Source organism: Saccharomyces paradoxus, chromosome XVI (assembly GCF_002079055.1).
Source record: "Saccharomyces paradoxus chromosome XVI, complete sequence".
Taxonomy (NCBI): Eukaryota; Fungi; Ascomycota; class Saccharomycetes; order Saccharomycetales; family Saccharomycetaceae; genus Saccharomyces; species Saccharomyces paradoxus.
In genome coordinates, this window is record NC_047502.1 from 422,744 (window position 1) to 441,645 (window position 18,902).

Here is an 18,902-nt window from a genome sequence, read left to right on the forward strand (position 1 = left end):
ATTATGAATATGGTTAATATCCCCCGTATAAAATTAGATCAAAAATGTTAGCTTAATACGACATAATCATATCTTGCATTCCGATCCAGCGTGGCAAAGACGCTGTAAATAATCGCTGGGGTTGTTGTTGGTATTCTCCTCGACCTTTGGTCCTGTCGGCACTAATATCAGTTCGCTTTTTTCCCTTTTTTTTCTCGTGTAAAAAGTATACTTAATTTTTATACTATTCTGAGAGATTATTCAAATATGCTAGTTAACAAGCCAAGCTTCCCCTTGCGGATAATATAGACACAATACAATAAACACGTAATTGGGCCATCGAAACCGCTCATTTGCAGGCAGAAAATTGAAATGAAATTGCTTTCTTTTAAATGGTATTAATAATTAATATATTAAATAATTATAATGATTCTATACATAAAATATTAGTGTAAAATTTTCTAAAAATAGTGATGAAAAGTAAAAACAAATGTGAAGATAAAGAAATGATGTTAAAGGACGCCAAAGTTTTGAAAATAGAATAAAAATAAAAATTAACTGTCGAACCACGAAATACAAACATATTTTTGCTTGCTTGTCTATTTCTTTGTGATTTTACTTTCGTCACCTGGAACTGTTTGGAAAATGTTGGTATCTTTTTCATGTCTTTCCTTTCTTGGTCCATTAAACCATTTCTTGAAATTCAAAACAGACTTCAAGGACCAAACCTTAACTCTTACAACATAGTAGCAGACCAACATAGCGGCGATATTGAAGCAAATATAGGCCCACATAAAACCAAAGTTTCTCCACCTGTGATCCCATTTGACATTGTATTTCTCCACAACCTGATCTTGAACAGTATATGGACAATATTGACAGTTTTGGGTAGCAGTTGGATTTACCAAATAACCCGTATTATTGTCCATGTAAGTGGATAAAAACTCACCGCAAGTTTGCCCGCTTGGTGGGTCCATGATGTTGTATTCATGGGGGTTACAAACAACCTTCTTGTTGTGAACTAACGGTGTAACCAATGCTTGAACCACGTAGGTGAATGGTGATACATTGTACATCAATCTTCTCCAGAAGGCAGGCATTTTCTCTCTTGGTTGTAAAATACCACAGAACAGCAACATAGCAGCGAATAAGTTGGAATTAATCATAGAAGCAGAAGGTACATCAGGAGACATGTACAAAATGCATAGACCATACGTGACAAAATATAATGGGAAAATTAAAACGTAGAAGAAGAAGAAGAAACCTGCATGAGATGCACGTCCACTGAATTGAGCTGGCCAGTAATAACAAATGAAACACATAAATTGACAGAGCGTAGACCAAAAGTTTTCGACAGCAGCATGACATAATAATAAGACGCTCCAATGGAAAGTGTTCGAAGCAGCTTCCCTGACCTCATACAATTCTCTACTATCATAAGCGAAAACGTGCAGTTGATTGATCATAGCCAGAGCAATCAATAATAACATGAAGATAGACGAAAATGCCTCAACGGCACCACCAACAGAGTGATTTACACCGACATATGATAAACCAACGAACAAAGCACAGGCAACACATTCAAAAAACTTGGCCCTGATATAGACAGGCGATCTCCAGAATTGTAAAGCTGTTCTACGTAAAACACATTTGATCTGAGTCATGTAACTGGCAGCAAACCTTGTAGCTAATTCAGGATCATCATTGACAGCTCTACCAGGTAAAGTACGATGTAATTCTTCAACTTCTTCCCTTGCAGCGGCACATTCGGGGGAAGCAAGCCATAAGTCATGCCAATCAGAGTTAACACTAGCGGTGGCACCGGCACCAATACAGTTCAAAATATATTCTGCTGGATTCTCAGAAACACCACACTTCATACCAGATTGACGTTCAAAATACTTCAATAAGGTTCCAGAATTTGGACCAATATCGCCAAAGTAAACCATTTTACCACCTTTCTTTAACAATAATAATCTATCAAACTGTTCAAACAAGGTAGCAGAAGGTTGATGAATAGTACACAAAATCGATTGACCAGAATCAGCCAATGCTCTCATAAACTGAACAATAGACCAAGCAGACTGGGAGTCCAGACCGGAAGTAGGCTCATCCAAAAACAATAGTAATGATGGTTTAGCAACCAGTTCAACACCAATAGATAGCTTTTTCCTTTGTTCAACGTTTAAACCTCTACCAGTCTTACCAACTAAGGCTTCAGCGTAGTTTTGCATACCTAGTAATGTGATAATTTTTTCGACGTATTCGTATTTCTCCTCTAATGGAACAGAGCTTTGCTGTCTTAACTCAGCCGCAAATCTCAAGGATTCTCTAACGGATAATTCGGCCATATGATTATCGGCTTGTGCAACGTAACCACATGATCTGTTGAAAGAAGCAGGCAAGGGCTTGGCATTGACTAACATATCACCGGTAATGACACCCATGTTGATTCTTTGAGCTAAAACATTTAACAAAGTAGTTTTACCAGCACCAGATTCACCCATCAAGGCAGTCATCTTACCAGGCTTAACGTAACCAAAAACATCTGACAATAATTTTCTTGTAGCTCCGTCGTACGGAATAGTGTAGTCCAAATGATTCCAGGTGAAAACATCCTTTTCTGCAATGACCTTTTCTAAATCGACATTTGGACCGTTCAAAGCCTCCATCATTTCTTCTCTAGAAGCGGTTTTTGCATCCGCATTTTCAGTACCCAACTCTGGCATGTGACCTCTCTTAAATAACAGCAAATCACCACCTCCTTCAACAGGTTTCAAATATTCTGACAAGATAACATTGAATACAATATAACCAAAGGTCCACACAATGTTCACACCCCAATTTCTCCAGGCGTGCTTATATGCGAAATGGTATTGGTGTAAGATATAAGAGTCACCGCTAACATATAAGTTACCCTTAACTGCACCAGGAGCATCGCACACTTGATTAGCAATAGAAATACCTTCGTAACCTGGACCAGATGGCACCAAAGCGCTACACAACATTTCTCTATGATGGAATTCAGTGGAAACTAAACTTTCAAAAGCGTAAGTTAAAGGATTAATAAAATGAATCCATCTAATCCAATGATGCATTTCACCAATTGGCAAGACAAAACCAGCATACACACAAAGCATCAGGACCCATAAACCACCGACAGCATGAGCATCGACACCAGATTTACTCATAGTGGCAACAAACTTGAAAATGAAAGAAGTACACTGTTGCACAGTCAGTAGATATAAAATATATTGGAAGAAAGCACCAGCCTCATATTTCATGAATGGAATCCAGTAGGTAATTAAACATAACACCACAATAGCGACAAACTTAGTAGGAAATTCAGTAATGATCTCTTGTAACGATTCAGCAGACAAGTGGTACATAGAATATGATTTGTGTTTAACTATGACCGGTCTACTAGAGAAAGAGTTACCAATTTCAGCCAAGGAAGTAACAGAAGCGAACAACAGGACGTAGAATAACATACCACCACGAGAATAAGCACCCGCGGTAGTAGATTGGCTTTTATCATCAATTCTATGGAACATAGAACCGATAATCAAAGCTTTAATCAAAAAAGAACTTAAATAGACCTTGGTATACGTGGAATCACCCTTAACTCTTTGAAAACCACGAATCATACAGTAGTAGACTTGGGTCCAATAATTGACAACATATTGAGAGTTTTCTCTCTGACCTTGTTGCAATCTTTGTTTCTTGGCCACGTCCAGTCTATCTCTTGTTTCATTGACGGGGTGTCTACTTTGGTAGTCATCATAAGATCTTAAAAGTTCCTGATAATCTTCAGAATTTAACCAGTATTCCTCAAACTCTGCACTAGATTTTGGAACTTTATCTTCATAACCGGGTTTAATATCCAATGTTCTATTTTCAAAATCGACGGTAACAGATGTTAAAAATTCTGCAGACGTCATTCTGTTGGGTTTAACCCAACCCATTCTTTGGAAATATCCAACGGCTTTATCAGCAGGACCGAAGTAAATTTGTCTACCGTTATATAAAACAGTAGTTTTATCAAATAATTCATAAATATTTTCACCAGCTTGGTAAATGGCAACAATAGCCGAGTTGTTTACCATATTTGTAGCCGTTCTAATGGCTTGAGCAAACTCTAAAGCAGTAGAAGCATCTAAACCTCTTGTGGCGTTATCCCAAGAGTAGATGGAGGCATTCATTGCCTGAGCTTCAACCAAGGAAACACGCTTACGTTCACCACCAGAGACACCTCTCACGAAATCGTTACCGACTTTGGTAGCATATGTGTGTCTTAGACCGAAAACGGTGCACCACATATCTCTGATGTTATCAACGTATTGTTTTCTGGTCATTTTGTCAATTCTAACACGAGGAGTCTTACATTTTAGGGCAAAATCGATTGTCTCCTTCACAGTGATTTTTGGGAAATGGAAATCTAACTCGGGACAGTAAATAACGTAACCTTTATACTTGGACATCATTTCGCTTTGATCCAAACCATCATAGGAAAATTCACCTTGTACATCAACTAATTCTGAAGTTTCACCAGATAGACATTTTAGGAAAGTGGAGCATCCTGCACCTGGCCTACCAACAACGAATAACATTTCACCAGATTCAACGACACCCGTACAGTTTTGAATAATATTCCTCAATGGGACATCAGATTTCTTCGTAAATTTACTCATTAGATGTGCCGGTATATTGGAAATATCTCTAAACATCTCTCCAACACTAGGCCCATATGCAGCAGAGGCATCAACACCAACTGCTGTTAGGTTCTTGAAGGCAATACCAGAATCACCAGGTTCAATTCCCTGTTCTAGCTGGCGAGATCTTAAATAGTGTAATAGGGAACGCAAATCAAAATCTAAGTCATTAATTTCAAATGAGTCCATTTCCTTCTTTGTCTTACGCGAAATGACTCTTGCCATAGATTCCAATCTTTCAATACCTTCTTCATTGGAAAGAATGTTTGAAAGGTGACGGGATAGCTGGGAAGTAGCTGCCAAATCCTCATTATCAACTTGACCTTCTGAGGCAGCGTATGACTGTACCGAATTAGCATAATCATCATCATGGTTCGATCTCGACGAAATGTCCTTCTCAATATGTTCGTCAGTCGAAGACATTTTTTTTAATAAGAACAATAACAATAAATCTGTAAACTTTTTTTTTTGAAATGGGAATTAGTATTGGGCAAACAGAGGGGAAAAAAGCAAAAGGATATATTAACTAGAGAATTATACTGTTTAAAATTCCCAATTATTTTTCAGATTATCCTATTGTTATACTATTATCGTTATTAGTTTCTCTTCTATAAGGTGAAATATAAACATCAAAGGAGAGAAATAGTTTGTAGCATGATTCTTAAGAAAGTTGGATTTGTTGATATATTTATATGATTTACATTCCATTCAGGATAGAATCGTCTAAAGGTGAGGAATAATCATAAGAACCGTGTCGAGAAAATGTGATACCGCATCCATGTGGTGGACGTGGCTAAAAAAGTGAAAGAAAAACCGGCTGTAGTGTATGCTTTGTATGAGCCATAGCCCGAAAGATCGAAAAAGAAGCAGATCCAAATACCCTACGGAAAAAAATTGAGAAATTCCGGCGAATCGGCTCTTAACGGATGCAGGGTGTCAGTCTGATGAGCCATAAAAAGAAAGATGAACCATTGCCAAGGTGCCCTGAGGCAGGGTTTTGGTTACCCTGCGAGATGAATGCGGTAAAATGAACAAGGGACCGGCTGGTAAGGGACCAGGTTAGGAACCGTGAGCGGCGAAAAAAGCGCGCATTCGCACAATTATCTTATTAATAGGTGCCTGAGTTTAAGAACCGTCTACTATCAATGGTAAAAGAGGTCAGCAAAGTCGACCCGGCTAGTAAATAGTGCCATCTTTGGCGTACTGGCCGTTATCGTCAAAATGATACAAGGTCCATTTTTCGGCACGGAGGTCCTGATGAGGTAAACCGCAGTCAGGCGCTGGGAAGTCTAAACCAAACAAACCAAACAATAAAAAGCCAAACCGAAACCCGGAAAAGTAAATGGCACTCTTTGAGCGGCTATTAGCCTCTGCAATAGATACAAGGGAACATTCTTAATCTGTGCTGATGTTTATGAGATAAGGCGCGCGCAAAAGCGCCCTCTGGTAATGACCGGAGCGCCGCCCATTTACGGTTGTTATCCTAGTGTTTGTCGTGAATAGGTGTTTATATTCTTTTGGATTATATTTATATATATAAAAGTTAAATGTAAAATGCAAAACGAAGATATCGTAGTATATAGAGTAATATCACAGTAAGAAAACAGATCTGGTTTGAAAAATGATTATGTTGATGCTGGGGTCGTAAAATATAACATGAAATAGGGAGCATGCGAAAAAGAAATGACGAGGAACAAAGAGTATGCTACACGTGCCCATAAAGTTCGTTATGTCGCAAGAACCGAGAACAAATAGCGCTCCCCGGTCTTGCGAAGTGCAAGACTAGTTTTTTAGGCTGCCAGAGATTCGTAGCAATTTTTTAAGTTTTCCATTCTGTTTCTTTTCCTTTTTTTTTTGGCCGCAAGTTGGAATATGAAGTCTGGTATGAATTGTTAGATTCATAACATTTTCTTACGAGCTGTTATTTCCTTGTGTATACTTAGAAGAATCGTTCTTTTCTAGGTCGTAAACATCATTTTTCCTTGAAGATTTTAGTAATACTATGTTTGTATTGGAATCCTTCCTTAGTCGTTTCTGCTGCCTTGCCAGCAAAGTGGCACTAGCAGCATCACTGGTACTTTTGCTCAACTTGAGCTTTAAGCCTAATGAATTTAAAATTGTGACAATTTTTACTTTTAAAGAGTTCAGCTTCCAATTTTTGGTTAGATTGCTGAAATTCTTAGAACACAACCAGCAATAAAATGTAAACTCACCATATAGGATGAAGAAACCAAAGATGAATCCAGTGACGACACAGGACAAGATGTGGTTTTCCAGCGCTTTCATCAACTTTGCATCGTCTAAATGCCATGAAGAACCTTTAGTAATGGAAAAAAACGAATAAGTATGCATCTTGTAGTAAGCAGGTTGTAGGATTCTTATCGTCCCGTTGGTAGGTATGCCCCATCTTTTGTATTGCTTCCAAATGACACTTAAAAACAAAGGACCAGTGGACCCCATAATGGTCATATAAGGGATGAACCAGTATTTGTCGTAGTGTTTCAGAGACTTCAAAGCCTTTAAAAAGAAGGGATGTCTAGGCACGGAACCCATGACGTCGTTCGACACGCCTAGAGGTGAAGTTTTTCTTAAGAAAGCTGGGAAAGCTAATAGAGGGTCCAGTTTCCTTTCACAACCATCATCTAAATCGATGTATACACCACCATAATGGGATAGGATAAAGTAACGGATGGCATCGGCACGCTCTATGGGGTATTTGTAGTTTTCAAAAGTATCTAAGAACCAAGGGTATTCTTCCTTTATAAACTCGTAGGCCATCTCGTCTGTCCAGAGGATGTACTTGTAATCTGGATGTAGGTCAAGACACTTTTGTCTACCCTCTTTCCAGTGTTCAGGAATGTCTTCAGTTTTATAAGTCTGATGTATAATCTTGGGTATTAGTTGAGGCTTTGGAGGAGCATCTGATGGTGGATTCAAGTCCTCCTCAAGTATGGCATCTTTGAAAGTATCATCGATACACAACGTTAGCAAATCAAACGTGTAGTATATTATAGATAATAACAGGAGTATGTTAAAGCAGATAAGGTATTTTAATTCTTTTCTCATCGTGAGTGCAGCAGAAGAAAATCAGAACAATAGAGTAAAGCAAATACGCGACAATGAAAAATGTTTTCCGATTTATTGTTTGTTTGTTTGTTTGTTTGTTTGTATGTTTATTTGAAACCGGTGGTGAATATTACAGCAGGTTAAAGGATATAAAACATGCGAAGCAAAATGTAACGGGAATGTTGGAGCCTTTTATTTAACTATACTAAAAAAATGTAGAATACAAAAAATACCTGCGTAAGCCTCCTCCCTATGCCTCTTTGCTCCTCTAATCATTTTTTTCCAAGTAGAAAAACTTTATATATAGCAAGAGGGGAAGAAAATGTGGAAATTGGCAGTGGACGTGAGATAAAAAAAGCACCGCTGAAAGGCTTGGCTAAGGAAGTTGAGGAAGGCGATAATAACGAGGTAAGAAGAAAAAGAAAAAAAAGAAAAAGATGGCTTAGCAAAAGATTGGTTTTTATCTCGGAGGAGTTGTTGTGGCCGGGAGCAAGAGAAGGGACGCAGCTAGCGTGGGTCGATTATAATGACGCGGCGCGACGCGACGCGAATTTAGAAGTGAGATAGTTCGGGGATAGTAATAATGCGGGGGAAAAGCAAGACAGAACGTGTGTGGTGTGGGTGGGTATTGTGGGAGCACGTGGCGAGGAGAGGAAGAGCCTAACACACAATGCTGCGCTTTTCACAAAGGAAGAATGAAGCAAGTGGATAAATGATTCCAATGGACAGATGGCTGACACGTATTTTTACAGTTTCGCAGTTTCTTCATTTTCGTAGTCTCGCTTCTTGGCTCTTTACCTAATGAGGTCTCATTCTGAGTGGTACCTTTTCCTCGAGATATAAAATCAAAACGCTACTTACTATTTTATAATTTCCTTTTCCAATTTTTTCTCCGACCCTTGAGTTTACGTAGTCTATCTATTTATAGGCACAGTGCACCCTACTGCATCAACAACAATGAGTCCAGTTTTTCTTGGGTAAGTTGGATATTTAGTGCGTGCTTGTCACACTGGTTATTTAGGAGTCGTAATTCTAGTTCATTAGAATTGACTTTTAGGTTTAGTTCTTCCAAAGCAGAATCGATGGAATCGCTTTCCTTGAAAACATCTCTTGCTTTTTCACATTCACTTTCAATATTGTTTGTCTTTTTGATGTTCTTATCAAAATCCGTCAAGTAAATAAAGGGGGAGTCTTTCATATCTACTATCCTTTTCTTCTTGGCTACGGTGCTGCCAGAGCCGTTGCTGTTACTTCTCTTTTCTGAAATGTGCGCTGGGTAACCCTTTCCATGATAGCCATTCGATGGGGGAGGTGGAGGCGTCTCACGGTGATGGTAATTATTGTAATTGTGACTGCCGGGATAAGGGTATGCACTACTGTGATATGGTCTATTATTGGTTACAGACGATACTGAGGGTGGTGGCGGAAGCCCGTTGCTGCTGCTGGTGCTGCTGTTCCCACTGCTGCCACTTCTGCTGATGCTGCTACCAACGCTCATCGGTTGTTGGCGCGGATAGTCCGCCTGCATGTTTTGGTATCTGGATTTAAGTCGCTTTTCGTCACTATCATCTTGCGAGCCACTCGTGGTCCTACCGTTCACATCTTGGCTACTGCCACGATGCGGTATGTGGTATGAATTTGAATTGCTGTTGTACCTAGGAGGTTGTGCTTGATAATGTCTGCTATTAGCCGAATAGTACGGCCTTGTATCTGTGTACCCGTTTCGATAGTATGCTCCGGACTGTCTTAAGTCTCCCTCTTGAGGCAGTTGCTCATAGTCGCCGTTGTATCTCGCGCCATAAGACGCATTAGCGCCTCTGTAATACGATCCGGCTGCTCCACCCCTACTTCGCCTCGCTTGGTGATAACTCCCTCTTTGTCTCGGAGAAGTGGATGAGTATCTGCTATAGTTATTTCCCGTGTATCCGCTCATACTTCATTGCAGGTTTTTGGTCACTTCACATGCTTCGTAATTAACGTGGTATTCTTTCCTTTCACCGCAGTTCATTCATTCCCTCTGATGAAAATGAGAAAAAAGTGCACCGAAGGGTAACACTCCGTACATAGTGTCTTTTCGTCAATTCGGAACGGCGGAAGTCCCCGCCACGCTTGCCCCGCCCCTTAAAACGCCAAGGTGAAAGAGCTCGTTATACAGGCCCGCCACAGTGTGATGAGGGATAAAAGAAAAGGTGCAGGCCGTTTCCTATATGAGGTGTACGGTGTGGCAGTGTTAGTAATAAAATGATGTGGAGAATAACATGTTGTGGTACGGTATTCTTATCATTAAGGTACCCACAGTATGATTCTACTTCTACCTTTATCTTTTTATTTTGTATTATGTACTTTCGCGCTTATCTTGAAAATTTTAAGTTTTGAATTTCGGTACTTCGTGTAGTTCTTCCCCTATATCTCAATCAAAAGTCATTATTACAAAATATGGTGATGATCTTCTAATCTCAAGGCTTCTTTTACTCCTGGCATTATAAAAACAGGATCTCTTAGCAGCTACTCTTTTCCCTTTTCTCTTGTGCCGTCATCTTAGAATAATTATAATTTCTTCTTTTTCGCCTTCCCCTTATTGCTACGAAATCTCGATTTCATTATCTAGCACTATCATAATTATTACTACAACTATTATTATCATTGTTAACACTGTTATTCGCTAAAAAAATGGATGCTTTTGAGAACATGTCGGTATCGAATCATCCAGGCAGTAACGCAAGAAGAAGCTCCCAATCAGCAGGCGAAATGTTCGCACCGCAGATTCAGGATTTCCAGAACATACCAAGGTCTTTTAACAATAACAATGCTACCGTGAATTTGTCAAAAAATTATAATGCCGCTAATCAACTGCCCTTCTCGTCGCATCAACAAAAAATTATTATGGAGCATTTGCTGATAACGAAGAATAATTCTCAACAGCAGAAAGACTACTCTCACGTGCCATGCAAATTTTTCAAGATGGGCAATTGCCAAGCTGGCTCGTCTTGTCCTTTTTCTCATTCTCCAGACATCATCAGTTCTGCGAATAATTTACCTTGCAAATATTTTGCAAAGGGCAACTGTAAATTCGGTAACAAGTGTGTTAATGCTCATGTGTTACCAAATGGGTTCAAAATGAATAGTAGAGAGCCTATCGAAATTACTCCCCCTTCGCAGAATAACTACTTATCCCATGCTAGATCGGCCTCTTTTTCCACTTACATGTCTCCTCCTCTGTCTGCGCAAACAGAATTCTCTAATTCTGCCTCGAACGCAAACTATTTTTCCTCGCAATACCTAATGTCTTCCCCTCAGAAAAGTCCAGAGGCCTTAAATACCGAGTTCTTTTCTCCCCCCTCGTCTTCTTCTTCGTACATCAACTATAATTATAATAACTCCAACCTTAATGCCTATTCTCCCGTATCTTCATCTTCCTCTAACATTTGGCAAGAGCAAGGCCAAACTACGTTATCGAACCCCAGTGTGAACCAGAATCTAAGACATCGTACAGGTCCTGCAATTCAAGAGGAATCTGACAATGAAATTGAAGAACTGCTAATTCACAACTTCAATTCAAGATACTGTCACGAATAAAAAGCCGCCCATCCATAGGTTTTTCCAGTTCCAGCATTAATATACCGGACCACTCAACATCTCACCCGAAAATCCGTAAAATAAGAACAAAAATAAAAAAAAGCACGTTTAATATAAAAACGTTTCACTCACTGTGCGAGTTGGATTTATTAAATTTCTTTGAAAATATAGTTGCATTTTGCATAGTAATATCCAATTACTCACTGAAAACTGAAAATTTGATTAAAAAAGTCAAACAAAAAAACCACGACAATACATGAAGCTCTGAATCTTCTAACCTAGTCATTATATATATTCGCCACCTCTCGATACGTTCCTCATAAGTTAGTTTTGTTTTTCCCTTTCTCACGGTCTTAATTGAAAATTAAATAAAATAAAAATAAATATATATATATATTCATAGATATATATGTAGACGATTATTGTTCCTATACAACAGTGTTTTGATTTATGGTAACCTGTCCCAACCTTCTGGCTTATCTTTCTTCATAATGTCGAAGTAATGTCCACCACATGAACCACTTCTGAACGTGAAATCATTACCTTGGTCACAATCACAATTATATTGGTTCCATATGTCGTCGTTTAGGGGACAGCTATTGTACAGGTCATAATGGAATCCTATATTTTCGAAAAAATGTACCTTATCCTTTGGCAACAACATCGATAACCCAATTGTGTGGATCATGGAATCAGTCCATTTCCAGTAGAAAATACCACCCTCATTGTCGATATACTCAAAAAATTTCCTGTAAGCTGGCGATCTATAAAAGTTCAAATTACCGATTTCAAAATTTGATTTGAATTCACAATTGTTGAAATCTTCAGAGTCTTTTTTTGTAATAAATGACTTGAAATTATTTTCAGATATAAACTTCGGAAAATCTTTTGCAAATTTTTTCGTAACGTCCCAAATCTTTTCATTGGCTTCCTTAGCTTCACTCATACTCAATGTGAAACCGAATACTTTCCCTTCGTCTTGCATCCACCTAAAGAGGTCATAATCGATATCACAGTACAATTTAATACCAGGGTCTACTCTCCAATACCAGTCAAACTCATTCAGAGCTGGATGTCTCCAAAAGAACCCTGCAAAATATCTTGCTTGATATCTTGCAGCTCTAGAATCACCATCCGGTATATTTGCTAGTGCAATTAGTGAATCTGCTGCTCTATTTTCATCAACCCACTCAGGGTATACCCATTCGTCCGCAGGAACTTCAGTAAACGTAATATCGATTAATTCAGAATCACCATTCATGGAATCAGTCATGGCTTGATAAATCATTTCCTTTTTCATTTCGTCAAGTTCTCCCTGACTGATAAAAACCCAAGGGTACGCAAAATTTTTGTTAAATTTTGCCTGCACTTCATCAATGGATTGTAAGATTTGGGTCATGGAGTCCTTTTCAGTGATTAGTGAGACAAAGCATGCCCTTGGTGGCGACCCTCTATGATTGATATACGATGGTACCATGAACCCTAGCGTCGTTTCGTTACCACCATAGGATTTGATCTTTTCCTTAATAGCATTGTTGGTGGCATTTCTAATGGCTGTTTCTTCTAAAGATTGCTTCAACTCGGCTTCTTCCTGTTCCTGTTGTATACGCCTCTGTTCCTCCGCACTAATTTTCGCAATAGGTTGCAGAGATTTCGGAAGATATGGTGTAAAATACTGTTCAGATATCTGCTTTGTTGTCGGATGATTTAATGTCAGCATTAGTGCAAGCACGAAAACAAACGAAATTAACAAAAACCGTGCGATTTTTTTACTCAGTAGTACGTGCATTTTACCTTATCTGACCTTTTTTTGTCTTCACTCGAGGGCACAAAAGATTGGGTGAACACCTAGTATACCTGTAATCTTGAATAGTCCTACAATCTTTAAATTTATTCAACAAAACTTTTTACACATTTCTCGAATAAATGTCACATGTAACTTGAAGGTTATTTTTATATTTTTTTTCCCTGTAAAGCAACAACTCGTGTTTCACGAGAGCGCCACTTAAAAAAATCAAAAGATAACGGTGATGACTATGTGTATATATACGTGATTGAGAATAAAGATATGGATAGATAAAGAAACTAGTATCGTTGTATTGTAATAGTGAGAATAACATAAAAAGTTGAAGAAATCTTTAAAAAATGTCTGGAGTAATACAAAAAAGGAAAACGAAAATAATAAACGTTTTACAAAATCCTGAGCTCATGAGGCTCATAGAAGACCCATCAAATCTGGGTATTTCTTTACAGTTTACCATAAGTTCATTACTAAAAAGTAATAAGTGCACGCCAATGCCCAAGCTTTCTACGTATAGTTTGACTGGCGGCGGCTTTAAGGATTGGTGCGCGTGACATCCCTCTAGACCTTCCTCCAGATGTTGATATCATCAATTTTTACTGGGATGTTATCTTATGCATGGAATCTCAATTTATACTGGATCACAATCTTTTAATGAAGGACAGGTATAGCAACCAGAAACCTGTTGCCAAATTGTTAAAGAATAAGCTTGTAGGCGATATGAAAACTACATTAAAAAGACTAATTTATAATGAAAATACCAAGCAGTATAAAAATAATAACAGTAACAATGGTTACAATTGGAGGAACCTGGGCTCACAGTATTTCATACTGTATCTTCCCCTATTTACACAAGAACTGATTTGGTGTAAACTGAACGAAAACTATTTCCATGTTGTATTACCGCCCTTACTGAATAACAATAGCCTTCATGATAACCACAGTAACTATATAAATAAAGATTGGTTACTTGCTCTCTTAGAGCTCACCTCTAACCTGGATCAAAACTTCAAATTTGAATACATGAAATTGAGATTATATATTTTAAGAGATGATTTAATCAATAACGGGTTGGATCTTTTAAAAAATCTTAACTGGGTCGGTGGAAAACTGATCAAAAATGAAGATAGAGAAAGTTTGTTAAACTCGAGCGATTTGGCTACGGATTCTATATCTCATTTATTAGGTGATGAAAATTTTGTTATTTTGGAGTTTGAATGTTGAGCAGTTGCCGTTATACCCAGTTTGGAGCATACATCCTCCCCATTAAATACATTAATAGGCTCCTGCATTTTTATAAAAATGTTCAAGAGCAAGTACGTTCAAAGTAGTTTGCATATGTATCCTTTCCAAGTTCCTATCTTTTAAATCGAACTTTGTGTGTGTTGGTATGAAAATATGTTTACACCTTTTTCAGACAAACGTAAATAGAAAAATAAAAAAGAGAGTTCAAATTGATGTGCTATTCAAATAGGTGGAAGAGGATAGAGTGTATAAAGCGCTGCGCACCCATGTTTCACTTAGTTAAGGGACTTTACAACACTTGGAATAAAAAAGAACAATATTCAATTCTGATATTAGGTTTAGACAATGCAGGTAAAACGACGTTTTTAGAGACATTGAAAAAGGAATATTCTCTGGCGTTCAAAGCCTTGGAAAAGATACAGCCTACGGTAGGACAGAATGTGGCAACAATACCCGTCGATAATAAACAGATCTTGAAATTTTGGGATGTGGGTGGGCAAGAATCATTGAGATCAATGTGGTGCGAATACTATTCCTTATGCCATGGTATAATTTTCATTGTGGATAGTTCAGATAGAGAGCGATTAGATGAATGTTCCACGACCCTACAGTCAGTTGTAATGGATGAAGAAATTGAAGGTGTGCCCATCTTGATGCTGGCCAATAAACAAGATAGACAAGATAGAATGGAAGTGCAGGACATAAAGGAAGTATTCAATAAAATTGCGGAGCATATAAGCGCCAGAGATAGTAGAGTTTTACCAATAAGTGCATTGACTGGAGAAGGTGTTAAAGATGCTATTGAATGGATGATTATTAGACTAGAGAGGAATAAAAAGTCAAGACCACCAATTTATAAATGACAAGGAGACACCAGAAGAAGTAAGGTCTGTATGGTTCATCGTCAAGCTCACGGATCCGTAGGCGCATCACTTTTTATTCGGCATTTTTTTTTTAATATACATGTGTAAATTATATATATATATATATATATCTTGTTTTTGTTTATTTTCAACTAATAACCGCAACAATACTATCTTTCGATCACGCTATTGCTTCGGTATGCTTTTTACTCAGTGGCTTAATGGTTTTCTTCTTCTATGTGATAAACCAAATAGTTTGGTAAACCAAATACGTCATAGTTTAATCTCTTCGCCATCTTGGCAAAACCTTCCGTTTCAATCAAATGATAAAAGGGGAAATTAGGGAACATGGCACCGTCTCTATGAACTTCCGCTTTAACCAAAGTACATCCACCACCGACACCATCCAGTGCCATTTCCTCACCTGATGCGCCATTGGCGTCATAGTAATGTGCCATTAATGGCCTATAAGTGGCAATCTCTGCATAACCCTCAACAATAATCTCGTCATCACCCATCTGAGAGGCTATTTCCAAACCAATGTCACTTTCTTGCCAGTTGTTGAAATCGTATGGTCTGATTGATGGTTGTTTCTTCTCTTGATCGTAGAATCTTTGATAAATATTTGCAGCTAAGACAGCCTTGTTGTGTTTGGTCATATCTTGAATTAAGGATACTGGCGTCTCTATAATATCGGCATCCAGCCACAAAACCCAAGAAGTGTGAGGCCCTATGGTGGAAAATAGTAATTCGTTGCGCGCCAAAGCCATTGCTGCACGTCTCTCCTTTTGAACATCTAACGCGTGTCTTTCCTTCTCCATCAACTTGTCGAAACTCTGGGAATTCTGTCGCAAAATAGTAATTTTACTAAATCTTTGGGTCTTCTTGTCCGTTTGAACTTTTTTGATGGCATTTTCTAGTTTCTTTAGGGCCAAATCACCAGTGGCTGTTCTAGGTGTAATGAACCCCAATTCAATCAATTCCCGAGGATAATTCAACTGCAGCAAATTGTCCCAGTATTGTTGATGGAATGTTTGCATTGGAGTCAATATCAAAATATGTTCCTTATTGACAGCTGCTTCCGGAGTAGAGCGCAATTTGTTCAAATCATAATGTGCAATATGGCCTTCTGGAATAATATCTTCCACGTGGTCATTGAACAACCAGCCGCTTTTTTTCTTATAGGAGTACTTTGGCATCTTATATTTCTTGGTGAAGGGGAAATAGAATGTGTTTTCTTTTTCGTGTGCCCATTTGTGTTGGGAAATGGATTGACCATTAAGTCCTAATAAAGATTGATCCCTCTGGAAAAAAATAATATATATTAGAAATATGGCCAAAACAGGCAGGAAAATGTTAACCCACGGGTTCTTTCTTAGACGGTACGACACAAGAGAAAGCGACATCGATCCTTATTTTTTTATTATAGTTATGTTATATCTCTCTGCTTGAAACAACTAAAAAATATTGCTATTCTCCTCTTACCTTCGCAAAGTGTGGAAGGAAATATAGATTCGCAAATAACAGAACCCAATAGCAGCTAACAAAAAATAATAAATACTTTTCTACCAATTGAGAATCCGCCCGGTTGAAGACTTTGCCTCCTTTATTATTCTTGATTTGATGTTCTGTTTTACTTATATCAAAATACTTCAACGCCAAATCCGTTACAACGATGGAAAAAAAAAAAAAAAAAAGCAAACCAATATCGTCGTGTCTAGTGACGATAATAATAATAACTAGTAATAAGGTGGTTATTCTCCCTTATTTTTTGTTTATCAACTTATATAAATTGCGTATGTACTGAATTGTCCTTGGTGTGCGAGTGTGAGTGTGAGTGCGAGTATAATTGTGGGTGTGTAAGTGTATGAATGTGCGCGCGAATTGCTACTACTTGCCTGTTTTGTGGTGTGATGATGATTTTTTTGTCAGTTCCTTCGATTCATTCCATACCTTATTACATATGCTCATAAACATTTTCTTGTCAACATTGTTAGAGCTCAATGGGAACTCAAAGGCAAAAATATGGGACGAGAGTCGGATTTCGCCTTGAAGAAGACTGGGCGACTGCTGCTGTGGTTGCGAAGCCCGCTGGAACGTAGTAAAAGTCGGAGTGGGGACCGCTCCGTCCTCGATGGCTAAGTCCGTACCCTCTTCATCCTCTTCATTGGCTTCTGCCTCGTGCCATGAACTCCTGTCTCTGTTTGTGCTTATGCTTGTGCTCGTGCTTGTGCTCGTGCTCGCGCTTCTAGCTTTGGTGTTGGCCGAGAGTAAGGCATCCCGTTCAAAATGGTATTCTTCCGTAGGAATCATATCAGAGGTTGGGCGCAAATCAGTGCGCTGTTGCGTGGGACTGGCATTCGCACTTGAGCCCGGACTAGAATTTCTTGAACCTTCTTCAGATCTTCTGGTTTTCCCAGTGGAAGCAGTGCCACTCAAGGGCGAATCGTAAGAGTCATTTACTCTCTTGTTCCTGTAGCTGCTACCACCGTACTCATTCTCTTCGTAGGGTCTAGTGTTGCCGCCTTGCATAGCAAAAGGGATGGAGGTTCGCGGACCCATCGGATATGGATACGAGCCGTAGGGTGTCATTATGGGCTTGTTCAGCATGTGAGGCGGAGGAATACCATACGGATTATAGTATGGTGACATTATGTAGCGGTTCATGGGCATGTAAGGATTCATCGCGGTCATGACGCCCGCCGAAGGCATGTGTACTTTCCCGTAATTATTGCTATTATTGTTCACCTGAATGGATTGTCTAGAACTGGCCTTTCCCAAGTATTGTACACGAGGCTGGAACTTAGAATGCTGTGTAACTTGTGCAGGCGCGCTTTTCACGCTCTGATTAATAACAGAAGGAAAATGTGCTGAGTTAGACGAAGCCAAGCTGCCCTCTTTAGAGCTACAAGCATGTGTATTAGTGTTGCTATCCGATAGATTCAAAGGCGCTGGAACCCTACCCCTCTTCAGTGATTTCTTGGGATTCTTCAATGGTTGAATTTTCCTCTTCTTCGCTGTGGCTGCCTCACAATCCTCATGATCTGCTTCCTTATCAGCGGAGTCATTCTCCTCTGGGATGTGCTCTAGTTCTGGTTCCTGGCCAACACTGCTTCCGTCTGGCGAATTCTTGTTGTTGCCATCGCTGTTGCCACTAGCACTTTTCGTACTGATTTCCACATCACCAATTGGATCTTCTGCTGATTTAGCCATGGATGTATCTTCACCAGTCGTTCTCAAACGGGGTGACACGGCCATTATCACTTTCTGTTTTCTTTTTTAAGAAAATATATCAAAATTTGATAATAATTTGATTCTCTTTAAGTGCGTTTCCTCTGTATAATCTAAAAAAACGCAAAGTACAAAGCGGAAAAACTAAACCTAATAAACATCCCCCAGCGAGCAACAGATGTAAAGAACAACCGTATCAAGTGGCGAAACAGCTGCTTATAAGTAAAGCCCAAGGCCCACCAACGCATACATGCAAGGCCTGTGCAAGCCGACTGCTGCTTGTTTCATCTTTCGCTCGCGCTGAGCCCACTCGGGGAATTTTTCACGCTTGCTGCTGCAGGTCGTTGGGCGTTGATTCTTGCTTTTTCTGTTTTTCTGCCCGCGAAAGGAGACATGATTAGAATAGTCCTTGTAGAGATCCTTATTTTT

The 18,902-nt window shown here is 39.0% G+C and overlaps 10 protein-coding genes across 10 annotated transcripts; 4 read left to right on the top strand and 6 right to left on the bottom strand.

Annotated features, from left to right (window-relative positions):
- Positions 1–578: 578 nt before the first annotated feature.
- PDR12 (ATP-binding cassette multidrug transporter PDR12) lies at positions 579–5,114 on the bottom strand (the record flags this gene model as incomplete). Its single annotated transcript, XM_033913814.1, has 1 exon — positions 579–5,114. One exon carries the CDS (start codon positions 5,112–5,114, stop codon positions 579–581), a length of 4,536 nt encoding a protein of 1,511 aa, XP_033769705.1.
- Positions 5,115–6,602: 1,488 nt separating this feature from the next.
- Positions 6,603–7,757, bottom strand: SUR1 (mannosylinositol phosphorylceramide synthase catalytic subunit SUR1; the record flags this gene model as incomplete). Its single annotated transcript, XM_033913815.1, has 1 exon — positions 6,603–7,757. One exon carries the CDS (start codon positions 7,755–7,757, stop codon positions 6,603–6,605), a length of 1,155 nt encoding a protein of 384 aa, XP_033769706.1.
- A 940-nt stretch (positions 7,758–8,697) lies between these two features.
- On the bottom strand, positions 8,698–9,690 carry LGE1 (Lge1p; the record flags this gene model as incomplete). Its single annotated transcript, XM_033913816.1, has 1 exon — positions 8,698–9,690. One exon carries the CDS (start codon positions 9,688–9,690, stop codon positions 8,698–8,700), a length of 993 nt encoding a protein of 330 aa, XP_033769707.1.
- A 737-nt stretch (positions 9,691–10,427) lies between these two features.
- LEE1 (Lee1p) lies at positions 10,428–11,333 on the top strand (the record flags this gene model as incomplete). The annotated part of the gene is made up of 1 exon (XM_033913817.1): positions 10,428–11,333. One exon carries the CDS (start codon positions 10,428–10,430, stop codon positions 11,331–11,333), a length of 906 nt encoding a protein of 301 aa, XP_033769708.1.
- Positions 11,334–11,781: 448 nt separating this feature from the next.
- On the bottom strand, positions 11,782–13,122 carry KTR6 (putative mannosyltransferase; the record flags this gene model as incomplete). Its single annotated transcript, XM_033913818.1, has 1 exon — positions 11,782–13,122. One exon carries the CDS (start codon positions 13,120–13,122, stop codon positions 11,782–11,784), a length of 1,341 nt encoding a protein of 446 aa, XP_033769709.1.
- A 356-nt stretch (positions 13,123–13,478) lies between these two features.
- Positions 13,479–13,688, top strand: SPAR_P02130 (uncharacterized protein; the record flags this gene model as incomplete). Its single annotated transcript, XM_033913819.1, has 1 exon — positions 13,479–13,688. One exon carries the CDS (start codon positions 13,479–13,481, stop codon positions 13,686–13,688), a length of 210 nt encoding a protein of 69 aa, XP_033769710.1.
- A 64-nt stretch (positions 13,689–13,752) lies between these two features.
- Positions 13,753–14,358, top strand: SPAR_P02140 (Oaz1; the record flags this gene model as incomplete). Its single annotated transcript, XM_033913820.1, has 1 exon — positions 13,753–14,358. The coding sequence occupies one exon, from the start codon at positions 13,753–13,755 to the stop codon at positions 14,356–14,358; it is 606 nt and encodes a 201-aa protein (XP_033769711.1).
- Positions 14,359–14,645: 287 nt separating this feature from the next.
- On the top strand, positions 14,646–15,242 carry ARL3 (Arf family GTPase ARL3; the record flags this gene model as incomplete). Its single annotated transcript, XM_033913821.1, has 1 exon — positions 14,646–15,242. The coding sequence occupies one exon, from the start codon at positions 14,646–14,648 to the stop codon at positions 15,240–15,242; it is 597 nt and encodes a 198-aa protein (XP_033769712.1).
- A 218-nt stretch (positions 15,243–15,460) lies between these two features.
- On the bottom strand, positions 15,461–16,648 carry MNN9 (mannosyltransferase complex subunit MNN9; the record flags this gene model as incomplete). The annotated part of the gene is made up of 1 exon (XM_033913822.1): positions 15,461–16,648. One exon carries the CDS (start codon positions 16,646–16,648, stop codon positions 15,461–15,463), a length of 1,188 nt encoding a protein of 395 aa, XP_033769713.1.
- Positions 16,649–17,132: 484 nt separating this feature from the next.
- Positions 17,133–18,500, bottom strand: DIG1 (Dig1p; the record flags this gene model as incomplete). Its single annotated transcript, XM_033913823.1, has 1 exon — positions 17,133–18,500. The coding sequence occupies one exon, from the start codon at positions 18,498–18,500 to the stop codon at positions 17,133–17,135; it is 1,368 nt and encodes a 455-aa protein (XP_033769714.1).
- Positions 18,501–18,902: the final 402 nt, after the last annotated feature.